Genomic DNA, 11,436 nt, shown 5'->3' on the forward strand with positions numbered 1-11,436 from the left:
TCGTCTAGTCTAGTTTTTCAACAATAACAAATCAAGCAGCAAACTTTACCCAGAAACAGAATAATCATCTCTTTAAACACTATAGGAGCTACTCAGTCTCTTATTACTACTACCAATTGTCACATAAAGTTTTTTGTACTTGTAAGCCATTATTTGATATGCAGATCATTCGAGAATGAGCAGGGTGATTGATGGCGTAGCAGCAGCAGACTTGCAATGAAACATTTGTTTGGTTTTCCCGAAATAATGGAGAAATTGGTGTTCCATTCAAGGTCGAATCATACTTGGCAACAATATTTACATTTTGTGGATTGAATTGCTGGTGACAGTTGAGGATGAGAACACACTGATGAAGACAGCGAAGAGGAAGGCTGCAAGTACATCGGGCTTGAGAGAAGAGTACCACAGAGGTTAAGGAAGTTTAGGTTGCCTGAAAGTGCCAATGTATCAGCCATTACAGCCAAATGTGAACTTGTGTTGTGACTCTGGTTGTTGAAGTTTCCATTTCTTGAAGAAGCGGAATGGATTCAACGAGTTTATGTAAAATGGGTTGTCTCCTATTTGTGTCAACAATTAGGTCTAGGGAATAGGCATTTGTAATCTGGTTGTGTAAGGTTGAACGGCTTGAGATGCCAAAAAGTATTTTTGAAGTAATAAAATGTTGTTTTATCAATCATTTAGAGCTCCAGCTGAAGGGGGTTTAGTTTGTTTGAAATGATTTTTGGCCTTTTTTTTTCCGAGGGATTAGAAGCGTCAGAAAGCCAAATAGTTCAGAAATAGTCACTTGATGAATTTGACATACAACATAGATCTCTTCCCTTCTGCACTAGTGAATACAAAATTGGTGAAAAAGGAAAAGAGAACGAGATTTGACAAACACCCTATTAACTTCTCTTTGGTGCTCCAGTAGCCATCCTTGTTATAAAATGTTAGCGAACAAAATTGGAGGCGTAAGTTGAATCACCAACAGGAGTTCAGCTATGATATATTTCTTCTCACATTTTGTGGATCGTAAATAAGGCACAGCAAGTACCTTAGCTGCATGAATATGACCAGCTTCAGGAGGTGTAGTGCTTAGATTTCTTTTTCTTCCTTGACTTGGACTTTTTCTTTCTTGAGGGTTCTGTTCCAGCGGGACTATCCTGATTTAGCAGATGTTCATAATCTTCAAGACTTGCAAATGGGGTGACTGCAGACTTCCCACCAGACTTCGGTTTCCGTTTTCTTTGATTGAGTTCATCTTCACCATCACTTTCATCGTCTGCATCACTGAAATCAATATCTGCATCATCGTCACTACTATCATCAGCAGCAATAGCGTCAAAATCTTCTCCCTCAGCAATATTGGAGGGGAAATCAATTTCGGCATCGCTAACATCACCAATCAAGTCGTTGTCATCTTCATTAGCAATTTCATCCAAATCATCGTAATCATAATCACCATCTGCTTCCAAAGGATTGGCAGAGTCTAACATATTTTCAATCTCTTCATTATCGGTCTCATCATCACCAACACCCCCATCAAGCAACTCATCAGCCATCTCATCTTCTGCTGCTTTCTTCTTTTTCTTCTTCATTTTTCTGGTGGAATTCATTTTATTCACATAGAATTTGTGGAAGACAAGATCTTCCGGAGGCACTTCCATTTCACCCAATGACAGAATCTCTGGCCCAATTAAGTTGTGGTTAATATCAAGCTGGAAAAAAAAAGGTTTGTTAGCAACATCTTTTAAAGGGTTCTAATAGAAGGGAAATTCCATGCAAATTTAGACAAGTAAAATCTTAAGACATTGATCACTGTGCTTGAAGAGATTAAGCAGACCTTCTTGGCAGGTTCAATTTGAGAACCACCATGCCATGTACTTTGCTTTGGCTTTTTCTCCATGAACTTGTCCAGAAAAGCAGTAAGTGTGAGATCATTTAATGGGTTTCCATTGTAAACAATATTGGCCCCAGAAAGCAGTGTCCCAGCCATGGTTGCAACAGATGGGTGAGCATGCGAAGCTAGTACCATCAACTCCCACCAACTTGCACGATCCGCATTGCTGGCAGTTAAAAATAAGGTACAAATGCAATTTATATTATGTATTACAAGGAAAAAAAACTGGTAGCTAAGAATGCAGGCCAATATCATCTCAAAAGAGGAGAAAAGAAAAGGTAAAAGGAGAGGAGAAAGTATAAAATGAAATACCAGTAAGAAGGCTCTCTGTGACGTGGATCATATCCTCCAGGCAAGGAAGACTTTTTAGACACACAAGATTGGTGTGTGTCAGGAGCAGAGTGTGTTTCAGATTTATGAATATCTTTAGTATGATCTGTGATTACAAATTCCCCTGATTCATCTGAAACATCTTCTCCAGAATCAGTGACTGGATGGTCATCTTCATCTTCTGAAGATTCATCATCGGAATTGGCATCATTGATGCTATTAACAGTTTTGTCATTGTTATCTTTTTTCCAAGATGCAACACTAGGTTCATTATCAGTCTCTTCTACTATATCTTGAAAATGTTCAATTTCTTCATCAACTGACTCATTCTGCAGCACCATATTCCTGATAGAGGGGAAAAATATTAATTAAATATCAATTGAATTTCTTCAGTCTATTAACAGAACTTAGAGCAGAGCATATCTAAAATAAGACAAGCCTTACCACAAAGGGGGCCTTGCTTTAAGAACTTCAGAGAGGAGGAAAAGGCATCCACAAGCATATTGAGGTGGTTGTTGAAGTGCAACCTGTTTTATTTAATAGACAATCTTTGTTAGGTGTAGCACATAGAAAGCTATAACTCATTACAAGCTAGAGGATTTAAATTCAAATTCACTGATAAATTTAAATGCCACCATTAATGTTTCCAGGTGGCTCAATACAATATTTAAAATACTATATGCACAAGGTATGAACTTATTATTGCTATATCAACCGAGCAAAGAAGCTGTGAAAAAATGAAACATAAATTTGCATGTATTAACATAACATGGGCCCATAAGCAAAGAAGGAAAACATATACATAATTCAATCAGGCACCAGAGATGACCTGAAGGCAGAGAAGAAAAAGAAACGGATAATTTATGCAGGCACCACAGTTGACAAAAATTTACAAAAGACAAAAGCTAGGAGAGATGCTTAGGCATCTGCTAAAGGAAAAGCCACACAGAGTGAGAACTAGGAGCCTTCACCTGTAAAACACGCTTTGCAAAGGCAGATACACGCTTCAAATTTACATCATTCTTCATGGCTCTGAGAAGAAGTCCAATAAACATTTCTGCCTGAAAACATGGCGCATAAATAGCCCAAAACATGAAAAAACTAATTTTTTGAAAAAAAGATAAATGATAGAAAACAACCATGAACTCATCCAAAAAAACTATGAATATAAATCATGAAAGAGGAATAAAAATTTCAGATGGGAATAGATTAACGAATAACAAGGTAATGTTGGATCAAGTAGAGGTGTAGCATTAACTACATTAAATTGTCAAGCTTTCAAAAACAATTATCCACATAATCATTGAAAAACATAAATAAACATGCATTGTCCCAAATATGTAATGTAATTACATAACTACTTGCCTTAGAAGTATTCATGGCAGCAGGAAGCAAAAGTTTTGAGTACAGGGCACGGTAAAACCGATCACTGACAATCTGATTCTTGGAAGAAATTTTATCAAGAAGCATCAATGCTTGAACTCCAACATTAAAATTTTTTGAATGAACCTGCACAGTTGAAGGGACAATGTTAAATCAAGCAACATGGTGACAATAGTGTTCATCCACTGGTAACTCTACTACCTACAAGAGAAAGTTATATGACAATCCAACAACAATAAACTAGCAGTAATCTTTGAGCTTACCAGTTTGAATAGCATTGGTGTTTGGACCTCAATAATGTCATCAGCCTCATTACTTGAAACATATGGAAATGCTCGATTGACTCCCTGTAAAATTGAAAAGAGAAGCATAAGTAAGTTAGAAACTTCCAAAGAAACAAATCTAAAAGCACAAAATTTCAGTATATCAAAAGTATTAAAAAGGCCAGTAAGAGTAAAGCATTTTGCTTTACGCTCACCTCTGCAGGGACAAAATATATCTATACTGACCGTCAGCAGAGCTGATAGAAGTCTTGAATCCAATTCAATGTGAGATTCTGATGGATTTTTTTCTTCGTTCTCCTTTGAAACGGTAGAAAATTGTTTACGCTTTGTTTTGGTGTTCTTATCCATCTTTTCACCATCACTAGCCTCAGTAATTAATACCTGAAATACAGATAGTTAAATCTTTTGTTTCTGACAATTTATCCAGTCAGAAGGAACTCTAGAATTGTAAGCTCAATCATATCAGTGAAAGTCCAAAGCTACCTTGAACAATGCAAAATACACATCTATCAAACGTTTTGCCACCTTTGGTCCATCTCCTTTGTGGCTAAGACAAATTTGACTCAAAAAGTTAACCTGCGTCACATTGAACAGAGTAACTAAGTTATATGTAGTTTTGAAAATGGTGACTGTAAATTATGCCACTAGCAAACTCCAAATATCAAGAAGTTCAATTCATTGCACAAGAAAGATTGCACATACAGCATGGTATTTCGCTCTTAATCCCAAATGAGGCCGAAAGAGAAATGCATCCACTTCAGCTATCACCACAGCCTGAAATAAGAAGCTTTTACTAATTACAATCATAAGATGTGTTGCAGAAGCATATTAGAGCCTAAACTTTGCTCACAGAACATCTGACATCAAAGCAACTGCTTGATGTAGATTTCAAATTGAGATAAATTTTTGAGACTTATCTATGGAAGCTGAATCTACAAAGTATATATATTAATTTTTTTTTCATGTACTGATTTCTACAAATCTTTTCTGAAAATCCAACAAATTTCAGTGTGATATCCATATGTTCATGAAGAAATAGTGGGTTGTATGTATTAAATCAGTTAACATTTTCATTCTATCATCACAAACTCCAACTAACATGAAGTTCAGTTTGCTGAAGTTGTTATATATAATATATGTGGCAAAGCAATATTAATTAAACACATAAGCCCCAAAAAACTAAGAAAAGAAAATATACTGTGGTCATACCTTCATATTTGGGTGGTCAGACAGAAGATTCGATAAGTGAAAGTCAGCATTGGACGCCCCTTTATTTTGGGGATCTCCCAGCTGTAAGTTATTAACACATGAGAACAAACAAAAAACAAGCTCCCAGAATTGAATTCAACAACCAGCTTCAACAATAAAAATCAATGTTTACAGATGAAGCCAACATTCAACAGGACTTACTTTATTGACTAGTGCAGAAAGCAACCTGTGCTCTTGCTCTGATTTGCTTGTCAGCAATGCATAAATGTTCTAAGGGAGAAGCCAGTGTTCAGTCAGATATTATCATGCAATTTACATCTACATATATAACTTTTTGGGGGGATGTGTGTATAGTCAGACCAGAAAACCAAAGAAAAAAGGAATTCCAAAAACTAACCTTCAATGCCTTGGTTTTTAGTACAGGTAATACATCTCTAGATGCTTCTTCTAGTGCCAAAACAAAACGCTCATACCTATCATAGTCAAGTATATCACATCATAACTGGTTAGTAAAGTTTGTACGATGAATGTAGTCCAAATGAATACAAAACGATGCAGGTCACAGGCTACCAAAATCCAAAAAAAAACCTATGAACAATGCTATGATTTAGCATTAAGTGGGCTGAAGTCAAGTAAATTGTTAGAATCTAATGAGTTTCTTATATAAAACAATTATGCACAGAGAACAGCAAGTTAGACCGGAGATTTGAAACAGTCAAAAACCTTGTCCATTAAAATATTACCAAGAATCAATGGTTGTTTGGCAATACTACAAGAATGATTGCAAGGAAAAAAGAAACGAAGAAAAAGCAATTAACCATACCTTTGCTTCAGGCATTCCTCATAATACCAGAAAAGCAAAAGGGAATAACCATCTTTTGTCTCAGGGAGATTATTTAATGGCCGCTGTACAAGAGTCTTCAACTTACGATCAGGCAAGAAACTGTTAAATGGACAAATAATGGTAAATCAATGCACTGCTGAAACATGCGATTCATTAATATTTGAAGTAGATGCACAAACTTAAGTAGTTAAGCCAATAAAGTCCAAACTAAATCAATATAAAGCACCTTTTCTTAATAAGAATTCTAAATGCTCTCAAACTCACATATTCACCATACCAAATAGTAGAACAATAACTATTAAGTGATTTCCATAGTTGGAGAACAGATGGATGAAAAGAGGATGGGTAGGGGAGATGAGAGAAAGATAGAGGGGTCGTTCTAACCTTGAAATAAACAGTTCTTTCAATGCCTCAAATCCTGTCAAAGCATGCCTCTTTCCCACTTTAGATGATACCATTCCTGCAACACACAAAAAGTTCCATTAAAGCCAACTCAAATATTCAAACACCTAACAACTTTACTAAACCATGCAGTAGTGACAGAACACTTGAACCTCTGAAAATTTGAAGTAAAAGCAATGAAGTATCAATATCAATAAAGGAAACAGTTCTCTCATATTGGAGTGAAACTTATAAAATAAAAGCCACAGCCATGAAATTAACATTCTCAATTTTTTTAGATATCAACTTGACATTTTAAAAACACAATCCGTCTGTAGATTCTGTGTAATTCTTAACAACCAGCATCCACTACCCCAAGGGATAAAACCTAACTACTAAAGCCAACAAAAAACACAAAACCATCATATAATTCACAATTAAACAACAAATAGAATCATTCAACAATATAAACACAATACACTGAAACCATATATAATTCACAATCCACTGACACTATAAGTACGTATGTATGCATGTATGTATCATACCCAAAAGAGCATCAAGTGATCTCAAATTGGCCACAGGATTATCCCCAACTATAACACTAAAGGCAGAAACTTTATCAGCTGCAGTCCCTGACCTCTGTGTTGCCACCAACATTTTAATGTCGCCATTCTGCCCCCTCGAACCTTCATAATCACTCACATACTGCCAGAGAAGTCTCTCTCCCAACATCCTCTTCTTCTCCACCTCTTTCAACTCCACCACTCTATTTTTACCACTCTTCTCTTCACCACCGAACACTCTCTCCTCCAACTCTTTGGCATCCACATACCACACCCCAAGATTGCTAGCTTTCACCAAGGGCAATTTTGGCATCTTCTTAAAATTACCATTACTAGAGCCAACACTATCAAGGGACAGAACTGGTGGCTTTGGCACTGGTTTTGAGCTAAATTTTTCATTTTTACTTCTGGGTTCTTGCTCGGAAATAGTTTTCCTATTATTTTGGCTATGATTCTTGGTGTTTGGGATCTGGGTACTTTTGGGGTCTTTTTGAAACTGAATTTCGTCATTGTTTTTTGATTTTTCGTCTTTGGATTTTTTGAAGGTTTTGTGGGGTTTAAGAGGGCCAATTTTGCGGAAATCAGAGTCGTTGAAGCCTACAGAAGAAGAAGCCAGACCTAGAGTGGAAGCGAAAGAAGCTATATCTGATTTTAATAGATCCAGGTCTTGTTTGTTTTTGGTTTTTGAAGGGTTTGAATCAGACATTTTCGCATGTAGAGAGTAGTTGCAGTCTTGAACACAGATAGAAAAGTTTAGAAAGAGCGGTATTAGGGTTGCGGTACCGATTTTGGCTCTGGAGGATTGAAGATGGGAGTAATTTACATTTAAATTTCCAATGGCTTGGCCTACAAACCCTTTTTCACTCTTGTTGGTATAAATAATATATGTATAAGCCCAATCAAAATTAATTAAAACAAATACCCTAAAAGATAAACAGTAATTTTATTATTTATTAATTTAAAAATAATAATTTTATATTAAACTTATTTTTTTAAATATAATAATTTAATGTTTAAAAGATTTTTTAAAACTCACAATTAATTTATAAAATTTTTTCAAATTCTTATATATTTTAAAATTATTAAATAACTGTAATAATTATAATATAATATAATATTTATATTTATAATTTATTACATTTTAATTCTTTGAGATATTACATTATTTTTGAAATTATTAAAGAAAGATTGATATTTTAAAATTTTTTAAAAGATTCTTAAACTATTTTTTGAATTTTTAATAATTCCCTAAAATTATCAAAAACACCCTTTTAACGTTTTTAGAAATTAAAGTTTATTCTAAAATATACAGTATTACAACAAAGACAGAATTGTTTATAAGGAGAGAGAAAGAAAAGATGAGCGGGAAAGAAATTAAAAATAAAAATCCTCTTATATAATTTAAATATTGAAAATTAAAAATTTATTAATTAAGAGTTATATGATAATTTTAAAAAATAAAATTATAATTTTATTTCATAATATTATTATTTTATTAACTAAATCTAATTTTTTGTGAAAAATATTATTTATTCTGTATTTTTTTTATTTACACCCGTTAGGTTAAAAAAGTATTTTAAAATCAAACATTAGGTGAAAAAATGGAAATTATCCTTAAATATTTATGGGTGAGATTGAAAAATGGTAGATCATTATTTATATTGATATTCTATACTATAATTATAATTTTCAAGTTTGTAATTATGATTATAATTTTGTATATTTTATACAAAATATGCTAAAATCATTTTCATCTACTTTGTAGTGTATTATAAGGGTTATTGTTTTAAATAATACAAAAATAATCCTAAATCAAAGAGTTATACATTTGTATTTAGCAGTGTGTATAGTCTGGCTTGATGTGGTTTACAACATTTTTCAACCTAAACTAAAAAAAAATGGTTTGAAAAAATTTCAAACCAAATCAAATCATTTTAGATTACAAATTAAACCGAACCGAACTAAAAATATATAGTTTGGTTTACAATTTAAACCAAATAAAAATCATTAACTTTTAATAATTTTACAAAGAAAAACACAACTAATGAGAGTATATTTTGCAAAGAAAAGTCAAGATTGAACCAAACTAAATTTTGCAGTAGGCAACAACTAAAATAAAGAAATTGGAATTGGAGACATGTTAAAATTACAACCCAAATGAAACACTCTTCTTTTTACTTGGTAGAAATCAACTATAGAGAATCAAAGATTCAAGAAGGATGAAGGAGGACCAACAAAAAAGCCTAGCCAATTATTGGTTGTTGTCTTTGTTAGAATATGCCTTAAAAACCAATCCCTTTGTTGGATTCAAGGGTTGTATATCTTGCATATACATTATTAATAAGACTTTACATGTTTTCTGTGTCACTTTTATATCTATGTTATAGTTGTATATTACATTTATATTAACTACATGCATATGATATGTGAAAGGTCCCGATGAGTTTTAATAAACGTCATCAAATCATTCCCTACATAGGCAATCTGTTTGGGCAATAGTATTGCATAGTGGGTGTGTGTTATATCATCATAGTATATCAATGGATGATATTAGACATGGTGGATATACACATGAGTAAACAATGAAACCATTTGATAGTTAGAGAACTGATCAAAAGTTATTATATTATATTGTTTATCAAACGTGATCGTTGAATGATGATCACATGGGCATTAATATGTAGTCAATGATACATCGTAAATCATACTAGTGTATAGATCCTTTGACTTGAGATATCATGGTTGTGTTTCATTTTGAAACATATGGTTCATATGGTGTATACCACAAGGCTAATCATGTCTCGTTCAGAAGCCACTTTGATCATATGTTGCTTGAACGAGAGGACAAGTGATGATCATACAAGGATCCGTCAACTTGACTGCTTCCGAGTTCCCATACAAATATCAAGAAACATGAAAATCTAAGACACTAGCCAGTGTAGATAAAAGTCCACATGAAAAGAGTTTCGATGTGGCACATTTTAAGATATGACTTGATATTCGAAAAGATTAAATATGAGATTTTGACATTTCATGAATCCAAGTTTAATTGGGATGTAATGACAGAGGGATTGGACTATATGGTAAGTGTGAGTAAGAAAGGCTCATTTGATATTATGTGAAGTTTGTACTTCATTGTGCTGTAGAGGTCATGGGACATTGCTAGATGACACCACATGATCAGTGGGAGCTTTATTTTGTAGCAAAAAATTAAGTATATCGGTTAACAATAGTTTTGAGTTATACAGTGATATAATGAAACGTATCGTCCGATATAAGGTCTATGGCTACGTCACTATGAACCTTGAAGGTCACACCCATATTTCAAGAAAGAAAATGGTGTTATGAAGCTGATAATATTTATCCATGATTGGCTAGCACTTTCCGCAGATAAAAATAGTGTTTTTCAAATAAGATTTGGAAAAGGGGTGAAATTGTCATTTTACACTTTTAAATTGTTTAGAAAGTTAGAATGAATAATTTTGGGTACAAATTATTCAACATGTGTCAAATTCTAATTTACTCTTAATTATCAACTAATGAGAATTGAACACATGTTTTAACTTGATAAATATCAAGTTTAGTTTAATAAAAGAGAGAAAAATGTAGAAAAATTATTACATTTTCTCTTCTTCTTCTTCTTTTGTTGGGAAAAACATCCTTTTTCTTCCATTTTTCTTCCTTGAAGGGTGTAAGTCAAAAGATTATTTATTTTAGTGATTCAAGTTTCTAAACTTCAAGTCAAATTACAAGGTACAAGGTAGTTTACATGTTTCTATATTTTATTTCTTGAAACAATATGTAAATTTTATATTACCATTGTTACATATAATATGAACATGATCTAAAAATTTTAATTTTCTTGTCAAAATCCTTAAGTCTTGTAATCCCAATTACTCTTTATTATGTCACACTTTCTAGGAGTTGATGTAATGTTTTCTCAAAATTAACAAATCCCATGAACTAAAATTCATGCCCATCAATGGTTCTGAATATACTTCTCTGATGCATTTGCAGTCATGCTTACTAGGTTGACACTACTAATATTTGTTAAAGGTATCATATCCTGTTTCAAAAACATGTTATTTTCACAATTGAAAGGTTACTTAAATTTGTGAAGATTGAGATAAATTTAGTTGCTTGTAATTTCCTTGTATTAGCTCCAAGCCTCATTTCTTGATGGAGTAGTGAAAGATAAGGAACGATTAGTGTAAAAGCTGCCTGAACAGTTGATAAATAGAGGGTTCCAATAATAAGGTAACAAGCAAATGTCTTCTTTACCTTCTCATTTGGATCAGTTGCAAATATCTACTTAAAAAGAGACTCAAACCCTCCTCAGTCATCACTTTGACAGTAGGCATCAATTAAACAATAGCAGGCAACAACATAAACAATGTCTCCTTTGTGTGAAAGTAATAGTTAAACATAACATACTTTATAATAATACTATCATATTCATAACATAATTTATAGTAGTAACATCATAAACACAACATAATTTATAATAACAACATCACAATTAGTAGCCTTTAATATAAAGTACCCAATAAATACAACATA

General features: G+C 33.1%; 1 protein-coding gene across 1 annotated transcript; it reads right to left on the reverse strand.

Moving 5' to 3' along the window:
* Nucleotides 1-766: 766 nt before the first annotated feature.
* Nucleotides 767-7,727, reverse strand: LOC123219034 (CCAAT/enhancer-binding protein zeta). Its single transcript, XM_044640737.1, has 16 exons — nucleotides 6,859-7,727; nucleotides 6,314-6,389; nucleotides 5,909-6,028; nucleotides 5,483-5,558; nucleotides 5,287-5,355; nucleotides 5,086-5,166; nucleotides 4,579-4,650; nucleotides 4,360-4,452; nucleotides 4,102-4,257; nucleotides 3,856-3,939; nucleotides 3,575-3,718; nucleotides 3,181-3,270; nucleotides 2,654-2,736; nucleotides 2,192-2,554; nucleotides 1,823-2,045; nucleotides 767-1,697 (listed from the first exon to the last, which is right to left on the reverse strand). Exons 1-16 carry the CDS (start codon nucleotides 7,580-7,582, stop codon nucleotides 1,059-1,061), a joined length of 3,093 nt encoding a protein of 1,030 aa, XP_044496672.1. The 5' UTR covers nucleotides 7,583-7,727; the 3' UTR covers nucleotides 767-1,058.
* Nucleotides 7,728-11,436: the final 3,709 nt, after the last annotated feature.

This window comes from Mangifera indica, chromosome 6, assembly GCF_011075055.1.
Source record: "Mangifera indica cultivar Alphonso chromosome 6, CATAS_Mindica_2.1, whole genome shotgun sequence".
NCBI lineage: Eukaryota > Viridiplantae > Streptophyta > Magnoliopsida > Sapindales > Anacardiaceae > Mangifera > Mangifera indica.

What these genes read in the sequence shown, in the direction of transcription:
- LOC123219034 (XM_044640737.1), bottom strand. Translation starts at nt 7,582, where the DNA reads ATGTCTGATTCAAACCCTTCAAAAACCAAAAACAAACAAGACCTGGAT. An exon ending in AAAGAACTGTTTATTTCAAG is followed by an intron (nt 6,029 to 6,313) that starts GTTAGAACGACC and finishes TCCATTTAACAG; the next exon opens with TTTCTTGCCTGATCGTAAGT. An exon ending in CACAGAGAGCCTTCTTACTG is followed by an intron (nt 2,046 to 2,191) that starts GTATTTCATTTT and finishes TTTAACTGCCAG; the next exon opens with CAATGCGGATCGTGCAAGTT.